Source organism: Molossus molossus, unplaced genomic scaffold (genome assembly GCF_014108415.1).
Source record: "Molossus molossus isolate mMolMol1 unplaced genomic scaffold, mMolMol1.p scaffold_m16_p_6, whole genome shotgun sequence".
Taxonomy (NCBI): Eukaryota; Metazoa; Chordata; class Mammalia; order Chiroptera; family Molossidae; genus Molossus; species Molossus molossus.
The window spans coordinates 23,109,309-23,126,013 of NW_023425399.1; the positions used below are offsets into that span (position 1 = coordinate 23,109,309).

The window sequence follows — 16,705 nt, forward strand, 5'->3', positions numbered from 1 at the left end:
TTTACTTGGGCTGGGCCATGTGCTGTCCTTATGCTGACTTCTCTCCCTCTCCAACACTGCCTTTAGATTTCTTTGGCTACCCAAGACCCTGAGATGGCTCTGTGGAGTCCTGGGTACTTTTCTTTAGAGCTCAAGCATGAAGCCAGGCTGCAGTGGGGCTGCGAGGGGCAAGTCCTCTTCCCTTTTTCCCAATCGTAAGGTTCTTCTTACATCTCACTCCCACCTCAGTTCCCATCCCATTGCACACGGGTAAAGACAGCTGCACTGAATCAGAAAGTGTTAGATGTGGAAGGAAATAGCATGTATTGAGCATCTATCATGTGGCAGACCCAGCACTAAGGTCTTGATCTTTATTAATCTTCATGACCACCCTATGAGGCAGGTGGGGCCCAAGTCAAGACGAATGAGATGGGAACCATGGGGGCTGGAACACTAACCAGACAGCAGTCCCAGGTCAGTCTGGCTTCAAATCCAAGATCTGAATAAGCAACTTGTTGGGAGCCTTAGGCCCAGGACTGGGATTCACATCATCCTCTGAGTCAAGAGGTCAACTCTCAGAGCCTTAGGCCCAGGACTGGGATTCACATCATCCTCTGAGTCAAGAGGTCAACTCTCAGTAGTGAAAAACCTCCACCTCCACTCTACACTGATGATCTGATTCAATGGTGGTGGTAGGGCGAGTCCCTGTTATTTAGTATGGTTGATTTGAGGTAATATCACAGGAGAATCAGGAAATTCCTTTAAGTCCATTTCCCTCTTTTTTTTTTTTTTTTATCCTCACCCGAGGTAGAGGTACGCGCCCCTAGCGGGAACCGAACCCGGGTCTATCTGGGCCACAGGCTGACGCGCTAACCGCTGAGCCAAACTGGCCAGGGCCATTTCCCACTTTTAAAGCTAGGGAGTAGGAGAAACAGAGGTCTCTGGGCTCTGGGAATTCTTCTCTCAGTCGGCCAGCAGGTGGAGCCCACTCAGCGCCCCTCTCGTGGCCGTAAGAAAGCTGCGCAGTCCAGGGAGGAGGAGGTGTCCTGGTGCGCAGTCCCCGGGCTAAGGGGACAAAGGAGGACGCTGACCCTGTCTGGCCGCCAGAGGGGCTAGTTGAGCCCCAAGCGACTGCCCCAGACTTTAGGGCCCATCCCCTGCCGGACATTCTCCGTACTGCAGGGACCAGGGTCATAAGGGCAGGATTGAGGTAAGGGAAAGGAGGCTGGGTGGGGAGGAGGGGTGGGCACTCCCCCAGGCCAGAATGAGTGAGATTCAGTCGAGGTTACGGCCACGGTCTCCTGCCTTCTGCCTGGGCTGCGTCCACAGGCTACAAGTAGTTGTCTTCGGTTGCCTCATTCCCGCCTGGGGAGCCCCGGGCCTCCTCGTCTGTGCTGTCATCGTCGGGGGCCAGCGCCTCAATGTCGTGCGTGATGTCAGCCAGCAGCCGGTGAAAGGTCTGCTTCTCCGGCCGCTGAGCCGCGCCATCGTAGCTGCGCACGGCCGATGCCGACGTGGAGCTCATGCTGCGCTTGATGCGGCCGAAGCTGTCGGTGAGGATGCCGCCCTCGCGGATGCCCACGCCCTCCAGGAAGCCCTCGAAGTAGCCAATGTCCTGGTCCAGGATGAAGGGCCGCATCCCTGTGGACCAAGGGGCAGGTGACTCCTGGGTTTTCAGACCTTTCCCCTCCCACAGAGAGATCACCTTCGTTGGAGATCTGAGTTCAAATCCTGACCAGCCAGCCACTCACTGTCGGTGTGGCCTTGCACACGCTCCTTGACTCTCTGAGCCAGAGAATAATGACATCGTCTCTTGGCATAGGGTACATGCTTATTACATGTTAGCTCATTATTGTTGTTATTATCACAATTGTTATATTTCCATTATATAGTTGAATGACCCTCATTAAATAACTACTCTGAGCACTGGTGGGGTGGCTCAGTTTGTTGGAGAGTTGTCCAGATGCACCAGGGTTATGGGTTCCATCCCTGGTCAAGGCGTATTCGGGAATCAACCAGTGAATGAATGAAGGTGATTTCTCTCTCAAATCAATAAATTAAAAAACAAAACAAAAAACTATTCTGAGCCTTACTTTCCTCCAGTGTAAAATTGAGATAATTACATATCTTCTCCTGGTAAGTATGTGAGGATTAAATAAGGTACTTAGCACACACTAAGTGCCCCATAAAAGTTAGCTCATTTCACTTTAGTCGCTACCTACTATGTGACTTCAGTACTTTGCTTCTTTGAGCCTCAGTTTCCTCATCTGCAAAATGGGGGCAAATAATAGTTTCTACTTCCCGGAACTGAGGCCATTCAATGAAATAATACTTGGCACATGGTAATGGCCAAATGTATGTTATTAATATTATCATTCCCATTGTTGTTTTGTTAGCCCTCCTTACTAGCTATGTGACCTTGAACAAGTTCCTTAGCCTCTTTGAGACTCAATTTCCTCATGGGGTAAGATGGGAAGAATCAGTCCCACCCCCAGCTTTGCTGTGAAGATGGAAGGGCTATACCAGTGCTCTGTTCCTGTCTGCTCTGTGACTGCAGGCAAATCCCTTCTCTTCTCTGCACCTCGGTCTCCTCATATGCTCCATGGATCTCATGATCTTAGACTTATCAGAGGTTGAGAGATAAGGAATAAACACTCCCAGCATGGAGACTGACCAGAATGTCATGGACCATGTAGGGGCCTTGGCTGACCCTTAGGGGGTGGGGCAGGAGACTCACCAAGGAGGAAGAACTTGCGCCGGTCTCCATAGAGCTTCAGCAGCCCTGAACAATAGTCCTGGATGGGCAGCCCCAGCCGGTACTCCCGCAGCAGCAGCGCAAACTGCTGAATCTCAAGGGGCCCCAGCTTACTCCGCAACTGTGGGGACACCATTTGTGATCAATCCCAGGAAGCAACCCCCCTTCCAACCCCTGCCTGAAAGGCCCAAGCCCTCTCTAAGAGCATATTTGGCCTAGCTCTCCTCTGAAAATGCTAGCTGACATTAGTTTAGACCTGTTGTTAACAAGCTGGCCTCAGGATACTCTCCTAACCTCATGTCCCACTCTGACCTCTGGGGACTTATGCTTCAGCCATGTTCGGGATTATTCATGATTCCTGAAATACCCCAGGTTTTCTCCAAATGCTAGGCCTTTGCTTGCGCTGTTCGCACTGGTACCCAGCTCACCGTGACCATGTAGTCCTGCAACTGCTCGAGGCCCAGGCCGCTGTGGTCACTCCCGCTGCAGTGGGAGTCATGGAAAGAGGGTGTGGACGTGCCGCTGTAACATGCTTCGAATGTGTCCTGGGAGCCATTGCTGCAGGGACAGGCAGAAAGGGCCCTCACTCACCTCCTCCAGCTCCTCCCCTGAGGCGGGTGGAACATGGGAGGGCATAGCTACCAGTTAGTCCTCTGGGCCTGAGGCCTCATCCTAGGTCCCATTTTCTCCTTCACGGTCCTACACTATCTGGCTCCTGGATGCCTTTCATGCCTCTTCTCAGCCTTGCTGTTTGTGCTCAGGCCATCCTGCCTTCTCTCTTTTCCTCTAATACTCCAAGTACCTTTTCACCTCTGGGCCTTTGCACATGCTGTTCTCTCAGTGCATAACGTCGCTCTCCTCCTATCTTTTTTTTTTTATCCTCACCCGAGGACATCTTTCCATTTTTTTTGTACAGAGTGGGAGGGAGAGAGAGGAAGAGAGAGAGAGAGAAACATCGATGTGAAAGGGACACATCGAGTGGCTGCCACCAGCAAGACCAACCAGGGCCAGGGACAAACTGCAACCAAGGTACATGCCCTTAGCGGGAACCGAACCCGGGTCTCTCCGGACCGCAGGCGGGCGCTCTAACCGCTGAGCCAAACCGGCCAGGGCTCCTCCTATCTTTTGCTCAGCAAATTCTTATTCATTATTGGATTTTATTTATTTATTTATTTATTTATTTATTTATTTATTTATTTATTTATTTTGAGAGTATGTTTATTAAAGCTGGAGACAGGGAAACAAGGAAGGGCCTAGAATAGAAGAAGCAGGAAAAAGACGAGGCGGAGCTGCTGTCAGCTCACTGGAAAGTCAGAGAAAAGGGGGCCTTGGGGACAGGTTCAGGGAGTTAGCCCAGGATGAGCTGTCGCTGCCCTGGGTGCAAGTCTCTGTGGGCCCCTTAGAGTTTAGGAGATGCGTGCCTATGGGGGAAGGGAAAGTCTCCGTGTGTTGGAGGGAGCGGGGTGGTGGAAAGTGCTTAGATTTTAAATGTTACCTTCTCAGAAAAATTTTCCTTGATCCCCTCAGACTGGGTTAGACCCTCTGTCAAATGTGGTCACAAAGTCTGTTAGTCTGCTCATGACATGCAAGGACTTTCCAGTTATCCTCACCAAACATTCTCTCTGACCACTCTCCTCTCCTTTACAGTCTCTGCCACAGTCACAGCGGCCTCCTGGCTAGTCCTCAAACACACCCAGCTTTATCCTGCTTCAGAATCCTTGCATTTGCTGTTCCTCTACCCAGAATTCTCCTTCTCCAGGTCTCAGTTTAAGTGTCATCACCTCGGCCCTGGCCGGGTTGCTCAGCGGTTAGAGCATCAGCCCGCCGATCATTGAGGCTCAGGTTTGATTCCGGTTAAGGGCATGTACCTCGGTTTCGGTTCGTCACGGCCCTGGTCAGGGTTGTGCGGGAGGCAACCTGTCGATGTGTCTCTCTCACATCAATGTTCTCTCTCTCTCTCTCTCTCCCTCCCTCCCACTCTAACTGAAGATAAATAGAAAAATATCCTCCAGTGAGGATTAAAAAAAAAAAAGTGTCATCACCCCTGAGAGGCCCTCCTGACTCCACAGCCTCTCTCTCAGCACTCTGAGCCTCTTTAGTGCTTATTAATGCTTATTACTGTTAAATAATGATTTCATTGTTACCTGTGCTAGCCTGTAACCCATGAAGGAGCAGGGACCTTCATTTGTTGTGTACCTACTATGTGTCACATATGGGTCTTGTCCTGTCTTGTTACCTACCCACTGTATCCCTACCGCTCAGCACAGTGTCCGGCATGTGGTAGGTACTCACTAAATATGCTTAATAAAAAGTCAACCTGCCTCCTAGTCTTTACATTGACCCAGAACCATTTTCTATTACCTACAGAGAAGCAATGTAGCTTGGTGGTGAGATTTCTTTTTTAATCCTACATTTTCCAGCCTTGCTTGTTGTGGCCATGTGACCAAGTTCAGGCCAATGAAACGTAAGCAAAAGTTGTCAGTGGGAATTTCAGCAAAGCTCTTTAAAGAGGCCCCCGGCATGCTGCCCTGATGGCTGGAGCTATGACCACCACCTTGGGGCATGAGGTGTCCTTGAGGATGAAAACAAGTGCTAAGGAAGAAGGAAAAGAGGAGCCTGGGCCCCTAACAACCACGAGACCACACATGAAGTCCTGGTCTAATATATTATGTAAGAGACAGGGGAGAAAATGCTCCCTCTTGTTTAAGCTCCTCTTTTTCAGGGTTTTCTGTTACATGGAGCCTACACTAAAGTAAACCAAAATGATTTTTTGGCGTTAGCTGTGATTGTGGACCTTGCAGGCCACTGCGTCTGGATGCCTAGGAGAGAATTACAGGCCTCCGTGGGCCCGCACTGGGTTCTGGTTGCTCCCTAGGTCTCTCAGGGGCAGGGATCCTATGAGTTCATCAGGGCTCAGTTTACCTCCCACCCTCGGCACCCAGTGTCAGCACAAATCAAAGTGGGGTCACTTTCTTCCACCCTTTCTTACCCACAGGGGGCTCAAGAATGCCTAGAAGAGCAAGCTTGTTTTTGACCAGGTTGGGGGGAAAGAGTGGGGTCCCCAGCAAGGGTGGTACCCACAAAGAGCTGCAGCAGCTGAAGTCGGCATCATAGGCGTAAGTCCCGTCGGTTCGGCAGCTCTCACCTGGGACCAGGAGACAGAGGGGCTGTCAGAGGACAAAAAGCAGGGACCAGCATCCCCAGCTCCTGAGGCCTCGGCCTCATTCCCATCCTGGGGTTGGGATGGTGGCTGGCACACAGACGGCCTTGTAAGCAAGTATAAGGATGCTAGCTTTTACTTGGAAATGGGCAGCTACCGGAAGCTTCTAACCATGATTCCTGCCCCACCCCCCCACCTTGTCCCACTGACACACAGTCGATTTTGGGTAACTCACCTCCGGTCTCCTGGCCCTCAACTTCCCCCACACTGGGACACCACCTTCCTGTCTACCTCAGGGGGTCTTGGGTATAACAGATGCGGGAACCGGTGAGGGAGTATTTTGTAAAGTGGATATGTTTGAGATGAAACAAAAAATAACTTTGAGAGGGAAGGGACTCAGAGTCTTTAGAGGAAAGCAACACCATTCACAGAGAATTAGCTCTTACCTAACCCTGTTATCTCACTGAATCCAGGTGCTTGCCTCACCTTCTGATCTTGGCTCACTCAATGTCACTTCCTCAGGACCCTTTCCTCACTCCCCAGGCTGGGCTGGTTCCTCCCTACAAGTTCCTCACCACAGCACAGCAAGTGGTTACATTGTATTTTTGTAACTACTTACTGTCACATTACCTCAGCAATACCAGCCTCATAAAGGAAGGGCCACATCTGGTTTTGCTCAGCAATATATTCTGGTGATTAGCGGAATCCAGCACATAGTAGGTGCTCAATAAATATTTGTTGAATGAATTAATTTCTTGAAATATTTGTTGCCTCATCTCATTTATTTGCCTATCATCCCTGTGGCAGTTAATGAATTATCCCAGCTTCCTCAAACCACAGTTCCTACAGATGGGAGTGCCTCCAGAAGTAAAGAACCAGCTCGCCCTGGCCGGTTTGGTTCAGCGGTTAGAGCGTCGGCCTGCGGTCCTGAGAGACCCGGGTTCGGTTCCCGCTAAGGGCGCATACCTCGGTTGCAGTTTGTCCCCGGCCCTGGTCGGTTGTGCGGGTGGCAGCCACTCGATGTGTTCCTTGCACATCGATGTTTCTCTCTCTCTCTCTGTTCCTCTCTCTCCCTCCCACTCTACCTAAACAAAAAAAAAAACAAACAAACAAAAAGAAGTAAAGAACCAGCTCCTTGTTGCTGGAACTATTCAAACAGGGACCACACTGAGGGCTGTAATTAAGGAAATTTACTTAGTGGCCTTGAAGGCAGCTTGGGGAGGGTGGGGGGGTGGAGCTGTTGCCCATAGAAGCTTTAGAACCAGATATACCTGGGTTTGAATCCTGACTCCGCCACTTACTAGCTGTGTGTACTTGAGTAATTTATTGACTACTCTAAGCCTTAATGTTCTCATCTATAAACCTGGAATCATACGGCCTCAAAGAGTTCTTTCATCCATTCAACAAATACTTCTTGAGCATTTGCAATGTCCCTGGTCCTGTGCTAGGCACACAGGATAAAGTGGCAAACAGGACACACAAGGTTGCTTGGCACATAGTTGGTGCTCAGTAACTGCCTCTATTGGTCTCATTCTCATCCAAGCCCTGATTGCATTCAAGGACCGTTCTGGAAAGCTTGGCTTTGACCTACTGTCCTAGTGGGGCTAGCCAGCTCTGTAAACAATGTACAATCTTAGGTTTCTGAAAAAACAGAGACACCAAAAACAAAAGGGAGAGAGAAAAGTTCGGTTGTGAGGGGTTTGTTCTGAATCTGACAACCAGAACATCTATGAAAAAGCTAGGTTTGAGGTCACCATGAAAACTGACATTATTTTTAAACTCCATATTGGAGGTACACTGTAATTATAGTAGAGATCAGAACCTCTAAAGGCTTTCATCGGCTCTAAGCCTTGGGGCGTCCCCCTCCCCCTAGCCTTTCGGGATGTTTCACAGGAGAGGAGCCAGGAGTTCGGGTACTCACTGCGGCTGCAAAGCCATGGCCGTTCAGGCGTGGATGTGTAGTGGTAGCCAGCCCGGTCCACGCACTCGATGCTCTGGTCCCCATAGATGATCTGGAAGACCTGACAGATGAGGGCACAGGACTCCTCGGCAGCATCCTGGCCCAGGGAGGAGGACAGAGCTCAGGCTCTCTCCTGGGACCAGGATGCCTGTTTCCTAAAACCCACTGTGAGGAGGCTCACAGAGGCCCACCTACACCTATAAAGGCCTTTAATACATTAGTTTTGAGGATATTTTCCAACAAAATAATTTCCTATCAAAATGGCTATTCTCTGGGTCTTGGACCCCTTTACAGAATCCAGTGATGATTCTAACCCTTCTGCCCTGAAAAATGCATACATGCAATCCAATTTCATGGGCCCTCCTGAAACTTATCTAAAATAAGCCCTAATTTGTTTTAGTTTACAGGTAGAAAGCTGAAACCCAGAGAGGTAATCAGCCAGGACTAGAACCTAGGTCTTCTAATACCCAGTAGAAGGAGGAAGAATTAAGTGTATAAAATTTAGGTTCAACATAGTTACTACAGTACCAGATGCCATATTTGGATATGAGCTTCCTGGTTCCCAGGGCAAAAATGGAAGCAGCATGAATACATAAAGTTCAGTCTCTGGTAGAAGGAAAGAATTTAAGTTCTTGGCTGAAATTTTTTGGAGACTGCAAATCTGAAGAATAATTTGCCTTTTTTTTTTTTTTTTAATCCTCACTCGAGGACATTTTTCCATTTTTTGTTCGGATAGAGTGGGCGGGAGAGAGAGAGAAACATCGACCTGAAAGGGACACATCGAGTGGCTGCCTCCCGCACAACCCAACCAGGGCCTGGGACAAATCGCAACCGAGGTACATGCCCCTAGGAGGAACCAAATCCGGGTCTCTCTGGACCACAGGACGATGCTCTAACCACTGAGCAATCTGGCCAGGGCAGAATTTGCTTCTTTAATCGACCTCTTTGTGTCCTCAAGCAAGAGACACAGAGACTATAAATGATGAAGAGACCATCTCCATGAAGGTATGTCCTACTTTGTATCTCTAAAAAAAGTTCAGATGTAAATTAAAATGTAACCCAGGTTAGGCATTTTGGGATGGGGAGTATACCAACCATTAAACCAGGACTGAGCCCTACAATAACCCTACAAAAAAGACAGGGAAGAAAGGATCCTTATTTTATAGTTAAAGACACTGAGGTTTAGAGTGGTTAAATGGCTTGCCCAGACTCACACAGCAGGCTCTTGGCATTGGTTAATATTAGCATCCAGGTTTTTTGACTCTAACTCCTGTACCCTCTTTGGGACCACAATGTTTCCGATAGGAGGCCAGAGGCTAAGACACTCCTGGGAAACAACTTTTCATTTATTTATTTATTCCATAAATTTTCATTTAGTCCTATTGTGTGGCAGGTACTGGGTCAGGATCTGAAGTCTCAGAGATGAATGAGATGAGGTCTGTACCCTAAGGCCCTCACAGTCCACTGGGATAAATAGGGTACAAACTCACTTTCCCTGTGGAAAATGAATTTCTCTTCTAGTTATCACTGCAACCCGCTTATTTTCTTGTTGGTCCCTATCACAAGGTATAATAATATATGATTTAATTGATCTGTTCATTCTATATTTATTGAGTACCTATTATGTGCCAGGCACTGTTCTAGGAACCAGATACCACAGTGAACCACCCAGAACCTACAGGTCTCTTGCATTCTACAAAGAGACTAATCTGTGTGGAGTGGAGTGAATAAAGGAGGAGAGTAGAAAGAGACAAGGCCAGAGAGGAAATGGTGATGGTGGCTGGGACCACTATTATAAGATAGATGCCTTATAAGCAATTGTAAGGACATTAGCTTTTATTCTGAGTGAAATGGGGAGTCATTGAAAGATTCTGAGCAGTGACATGATGTTACTTAAGTGTTTTTATTTTTATTTTTTTTATCTTTATTGAATTTAGGGAGAGAGAAGGAAAGAGGGAGAGAGGAGGAAAGAGGGAGAGAGAGATAAAAACATCGATGAAAGAGAACATTGATTGGCCACCTCCTGCATGCCCCCCACTGGGGATTTGGCGCACAACTTGGGCACGTGCCCTGACCAGGAATTGAACCGGCGACCTCTTGGTGAATGGGTCGATGCTCAACCACTGAGCTACAGTGACCGGGCATAACTTAAATGTTAATAGGACTGCTCTGACTGTGTGTGGGGAGAGATTATAAACAAGGGGTGATTGCATGATTCAGATTAAAAATGGGGCATGAACCTGGGTGGGGACAGTAGACAGTGGGGAGAAAAAGAAGGGTTTTGGTTATATTTTAAAAATAGGGTCAAGAGGATTCATTGACGAGTGGGTATGGGTTGTGTGAAAGAGAAAGGGGAGCCAAGGATCAGTGTGAGGTTCTGGTATGAGCAACAGAAGGACAGAACTGCCATTAATCAAGACAGGGATACCAAGGCAGAAGTAAGTTTGGAGGAGAAGACTGGGAGCTCAGCTTTTGATGTCAGTAGACCTTCAAATGTAGGTGCAGAATGGAAAAATGTGTCTAGAGATTTGATGATGAGAGATTAACTTTGGGGAGTTCTCAGTGTTTTAAATACCCCAAGACTAAAGGAGACCATCTAGAAATGGGTATAAGAGATAAGAGGATCAAGGACTAACTCTGGAGCACTCCAGCCTTAAGGCTGAAGAGAAGAGGATGAAGCAGCTCTTGAGAAGGAGTAGCCAAGGATGTAGGAGGAAAACCAGGAGAATGGAGAGAGCTGGAAGCCAAGTGAGAAAGTGTTTCAGGGAAGAGTGCATCAGCTCCAGAGTCCAAGTTTTCTGATTATTATCCATCTCTCCCTTTGGACAGGCACCATGGTTTATATACAGAAGGAGTCAAGGACCCTGGGTCAGAGGAAAAGCTTAGCAGCCTCAAGGCTTGAAGGTGCCTGCTAGACTGTGAGCTCCCTAAGAGAGGACACCAACTATGTCTCGTTTATCTCTGTATCCACAGCACCTAGCCCAATACCTAGCCCAAGCTGGTGCTCAATAAATATGGTCAAATGAACAAAAGCAAGGGTGAATGTGTGGAGGGAGGGTAGGTGAGGAAAGAATGGCAGAAAGGCTTCTGCCTTGGGTGACAACATGGTCACCAAGACAGGCTCTGAACTTCCTGGGTCCCAATGTTCAAATCACCACCTGCTTCCTATGTGACCTCTCACAAGTCTCTGAGCCTCTATGGAATGGATATGGTTGAAATATTTGCTTCTACTGGTTACTGTTAGAATGAAATAAGTTAATGCTGGTTCTGTGTCTGGCATGGGTTGGCACCGGATGCATGCTGGTATTTAGTGTCCTCATGATTGTTACTGTGGTAGCAAGGACACTGACGATATTGGAGAAAGAGCAGGGTTGGAGGAGGGATTAAATCAAGTCTATTTTGACCATTTTGAGTTTTCATCCCATTGGGACAGTATGCGGGAAGTGTCCTGGAGGGGTCCGAGGCTGGAGTTAAGAAGCCCTTTGGCGTCATGGACACTCGGGTAGTAACTGAAGTACTAGGTAGGGCCGACAGAGGGAGAAGCGAAGAGGCCAGGGTAGAGCCCAGGAACTTCGAGAACCGGGCGGGATGAGGATGGGAAGCGGCGCCACGGGAGGCAGAGCGCAGGGGCGCGGGGTGCCTTCGGGCTCACCCTGTTGGCCACAGCCAAGATGACGAGGTTGCAGTAGGCGTCGGGGCTGGAGTCCTGCGGGTCCAGGGGGTTGGAGCCAGGGTGGCGCCGCTCCCAGCTGCCGCCGCCGCCGCCGCCCGCCTGCCTCCGCTCCCAGCTGCCACCTGGCTTGCCAGCGCCGCCGCCGCCGCCGCCGTGCCGCCGCTCCCAGCTGCCGCTGAACGTCTGCCGCCGCTCCCAGCTGCCGGACGCCCGCGCCCCGGCGCGCTGTCGCTCCAGGCTGCCGCCGCCGCCGCCGCCCGCCCGGGCCTCCGCGCCCGCGCCCCCGCCCCACGCCATCCTCCAGTCCAGGCTGCAGATGGTGTGACGCCGCTCTGTGGTGCCCACCCGCCGCTTCTCCGGGGCCGCGCCCGGCGGGCCCGGGTCGCGCCCTGCCCCGCCGGGGCTGGCGTCCACACCGGCCGGCACAGGGTCCACGCCCAGACCTGGGAGAGGCCGGGTGGCTGTCAGCCGTAGCAAATAGGGCTAAGAGCGCCCTCCTGAGGCCACCTGGAGTGCCCGAGGGCGCCGTGGCGGTGCCCTGCCGCTTGGGCCCCGCCCCTGGCCTCTGGGCCCACCCTTAGCTTAAAAGGCCTCGGGCGACCTGGCGGGTTGGGCTCAGCGGTTAGGGCATCAGCCCGAGGACCGGAGGGTCCGGGTTTCATTTCCGGTCAAGGGCAGGTTCGATCCCCGGCCCTGGTCAGGGTCGTGGGAGAGGCAACCAATCGATGTATCTCTCACATTGATGTTTCTACTCTTCTCCCCTCCCCCCCCAATATATCCTCGGGTAAGGATTAACAACAAAAAAAGTCCATAGGCTAGACCCACCCTCACTTCGCCTTCCACCCCTGGTTTTGGCTCCGCGGGCCGTTCCCATCCGCCCCGCTCCACCTCGCGCCCCTAGCCTCACACCCTGCGGTAGGACCTAAGGGTGGACAGGCTGTCCCTTCCCTCTGTACCCTTAACCTTGTCCCTTGTTTCAGGGCCCCCTCCTTGGATTCCAGTTTCCCTTCAACCCCGCCCCTGGCTTCAGGCCCCGCGCCTAACTTGGTGACGTCTGACATCTCCCACCGGCTACCTGAGCCTCCAGTTCCGCCCCCTGCTTCTGCTTCTGCTCCCGCTCCTACATCAGACTCCGCCCCTTGCTGAACTTCCACCCTGTCCTCAGGGCGCTGCGGCTACACGCCCCCTTTGACCTCGCCCTTTGACTTCCCGCCCTTCCGCAGGGTTCTGGCTTCTCCACCCTTCCCCAGGCCTCACCACGTGACCTAAGGATGGTGGGTCAGGCCGCCCACTCTTCAACCTCAACCTTGGGCTCGCTTTTACTGCATATGGCCATGGCCTGACTTTAGTCTCAGGATAGGGTGGTCAGGCCTTTTCCATCACCCTATCATCCAGCCTCAGGCCTCGCTCCCGCCCTAGGTCACACACATTCTCAAAACAAGAAGTTGAGTCTTGTCTCTCTTCACCTCCTGGCCCTGTCCCCCGACAGGCTCCACCCTTTGTACCTGTCTTAAGCACCAGCAAGTGCAGAGCATCGTCCTGCAGGTAGGAGGCGGCGGCGATCTCGTGGGTGGGGATACGCAGGATGAGCTCCTCGTTGTCGCGCCAGGTGAGCAGCAGGCAGCGGGCGGACAGGCTCAAGATGCTGTCCTGCTCCGCTGTAGTCTTCAGCGGCAACTCCTTCAGCTGCTGTGGGGGAGGTCGGATCTCCTGAGTCCCTGGGGGCCTTGGGTGGCAGAGGGAGAAGGGGACAGACCCTGGCCTCTCCCCTCTCCAGAGCCTTACCCTGGCAGTGTCCAGCAGCTGCAGGAGCTCATCCCGGCTGGAGGGGTTCAGTGATGAGGTTACCCAGGTGAGGTGGCCCAGAAACTGGATGGCAAACGGGGATGGGTGGGAAGAGTGGTGGGAGAAGGGCAGAAAGAGGTCACTCTGAAGCCTTGGAGGACCCTGACCTCCTCACTGACACAGTGCTGATAGACTGAGATAGAAATATCTGAAATAATAAGAAACTGATCATTGTTACTGAGCCAGTTATAGAAGCCAGACAGTCCTGAGGGCTTTATGCATTCACTCATTCATCCTCACTTTAAGCATGAAAACTAAGGCACAGCAAAGGTAAATAACATGCCCAATTTGTATCACTAGAAAAGGCAAAACTGGAGTCCACACACAAGAGCCCAAACTCTCGCTGCTAGCTTATATTGCCAGAACACAGTTATTTAGCTATGACGGAATCAAAAGTCATTATAATAGCTTGAAAGAACTGACCACCTGTGAATTCCTGCTTGGGCTGCGTGGCTCTGTCCACCCCAAGCACCAGGATCAACTGACTGTGCAAGTCACTCACCCTCTTTACGATCTTGTTGCAGAAGTCAAATGGAAAGGAATGAACGTTGTATCAAACTAGTACATAATTTTGTCAGAAAAGCAATGCCCCAAATCAATAAATTGGTTCTTCATTCATTCTTAGTTATAACATAATGATATCACTTAACTTGTATGTTGTTCCATCAATATAAGAATAAACTTTTTTCATTATTTTTAGTTTTATTCTTCTAGGTGGATTTACCTAATCAAACCTTTTCTTTTATTCTGTATGAAATTTCAGTCCTCAAATTTTAAGTGGCCTTTTCTTTTATTCTGTATGAAATTTCAGTCCTCAAATTTTAAGTGAATTAATTTGTTAGCATTTCCCTCCATATGGAGTTGCCAGATAAAATAAAGATTCCGGTTATATTTGAATTTTACATAGAGGAATGTGGGTGTGTTTGTTTATTTGTGTTTTAGTATTTTTAGCCCCATGGAGTATTTGGGCCATATATTAGTACTAAAAAGGTATTCATTGCTTATCTGAAATTCAAATTTAACTGTTTTTGCTAAATCTGACACTCTTAACCCCATATCAATCTTTCTTGGGTAATGAGGATTCGTCACTACTCCTTCATGGTGTTCATGAAATAGAAGTCAAGCCCTTGAATGGTTTAAGTCCCCTGTGGCTTGACAAACTGGGTTCCTTTAACCGGGATACTGAGTAGCAACAACATCACTGAGTAGCAACAACATCGCTGTAGTGGAATCTCACAGGAAGGTGTGGCTTTTTAGCACACAGAGCTCTTTTCCATGGGCTCTATCGGGTAAGTTCTGAGTCCCATGTTGAGACGGGACTGCTGAGACTGAGCACGTGTAGGTCACTTGCTGAGGGTCCACAGCATAAGGCAGGGGCGAGGCTGCCCAGACTGCTTTCCCGAGTCTCCTTTGTGTGACTGGTCAAGGGTAGGTGTTGGGGAGAGGTAAGTAATGTCTCTCTTAATGGGGTCCAGGGACCCCCAACATGGTACCTTATTACTAATATCTTAAGCTGAAGGAGTTTGAGAAAACACTCTGACCTCCCCACTCACCCTTCCCTGAAAGCAGGCGATAAGTCTGTGTGAAAAGTGCCCTCTCGCCCCGGCTGATTTGGCTCAGCGGTTAGAGCATCGGCCTGCGGTCCGGAGAGACCCAGGTTCGGTTCCCGCTAAGGATCCCTACCTTGGTTGCAGTTTGTTCCCAGCCCTGGTTGGGTCAGTCGTGTGGGTGGCAGCCACTCGATGTGTCCCTTTCACGTCGATGTTTCTCTTTCTCTCTCTCTTCCTCTCTCTCCCTTCTGCTCTATCTGAACAAAAAATGAAAAAATGTCCTCGAGTGAGGATGAAAAAAAAAAGTGCCCTCTCTGTAGCAGGAGGAAGGGAGACATCCTTGTCACTAGAGATGGGATTTAGGCCTGAGAAGACTATATAAACAAACCTTGTTACTTCTTCACCCTTTACTACCTCTCGCTCAAACCCCTCTGCCTTGTCAATTCTTCACACATTTATTGTTTCTTTGTCAAAAAGGTATAACATCTTCCTGCTCTGGTCACTTCTTAGGGCCTTCATTCTCTTGTGAGGGCTCCCAGGGACTTGTAAAACTTTAATAAAATGTGTATGTTTTTCTCCTGTGAATCTGTATTTGTTAGTTTAATATTCAGACCCAGCCAAAGACACTAAGAAGGTCAAGGGAAACTTTTTCCTCCCTTACCCCCCTGACCCCAAGATTGGGCCCACCCCTTCTCCTCATTCCGTACACACCTTGACCTCTTTCTCCAGGTAGTCACACAGCAGAATCTGGGGGTCGATGAGATAGTCAGGGGGATAAAGGGGCATGGAGTGCAGGGGCCGGCGGCTCACACTGCTCCGGAAGGCTGCTCTGCGCCCAGCCTTCGGGAACATCAGCCTTAGGAGCGGGCCCTGTGTAAAGACGGGGAAGGGACAGGCTAGTCTGGAACCCAGCAGAGGAAGAGGCAGGTGTCTCAAGCCTGGACTTGAAGCCTTATAGCACATAATTGCTCTGGCAGAAGCCTTTCTGTCTCCGGAGATAGGGAGCAGGGGAATAGGCCTATTGGTGTCTAGCCTTCGGTGAGAAGCTACAGAGGGATCTCCCCCAAGAAGACCAGGAAAGGAGGTTGGGAGTACTTCCCAAATGATCTGTCTGGTTGGGTTACCATGGGAGGTGCCTGTCTGTCTGTATATCCCAGGGATGGCAGAGGCCACTGAGAACAGGGAGGACAGGCAAGGGAGTTTGGAACCCAAATGTCTGACTGCCTAAGGGTGGGGAGGAAAATCCTTCCAAATGAGAAGAAAGGCACTACTTACGGCCCTCACTGTGCATCACTCCCATCCCAGGCTCCCCACTTCCCCAGCTCTGGGGACATTTCTCTGCCCTGCACCCCTTCCAACCTCCCACCTACCTTTTTCCCTTTCTTGACTTCATATTCCATGGTGAAGCGTCCTTTCTACTCCTGCGGCCCTCCTGGCCATCCTCTCTACCCTCTCCCCCCACGAAGTTCCTTTGTTCTTTTTCCTGCCTGGTCGGAAACTCCACCAGCCCTGGAGTTCCTGCCCCTCCTGTGTGATAGTGAGCAGAGGTGGAGGGGGCAGGATATAGCCTTGGGACCCTTCAGCTGAACAGTGGAAGCCCAGCCAGAGCAACTGACCTGGGGAGACAGCTTCAGGGACCCCAGCTTGCTGTTGAGGGGGCTGGGGAGGTTGGGAAAGGGTCCCCTAAATTTGGAGTCAGAAAATCCCAAATTCAAGCCCTACTTCTACCACTGACCTTGGCAAAGCAAATCGGCCCCCCATTTCACAGCCTCAGTTTACCCCT

General features: G+C 50.3%; 1 protein-coding gene across 1 annotated transcript; it reads right to left on the bottom strand.

Moving 5' to 3' along the window:
- Positions 1-796: 796 nt before the first annotated feature.
- CCM2L (CCM2 like scaffold protein) lies at positions 797-16,364 on the bottom strand. Its single transcript, XM_036246034.1, has 10 exons — positions 16,293-16,364; positions 15,634-15,792; positions 13,313-13,396; positions 13,033-13,216; positions 11,507-11,970; positions 7,816-7,951; positions 5,816-5,879; positions 3,163-3,292; positions 2,717-2,855; positions 797-1,620 (listed from the first exon to the last, which is right to left on the bottom strand). Exons 1-10 carry the CDS (start codon positions 16,320-16,322, stop codon positions 1,310-1,312), a joined length of 1,701 nt encoding a protein of 566 aa, XP_036101927.1. The 5' UTR covers positions 16,323-16,364; the 3' UTR covers positions 797-1,309.
- Between the last annotated feature and the right edge of the window lie 341 nt (positions 16,365-16,705).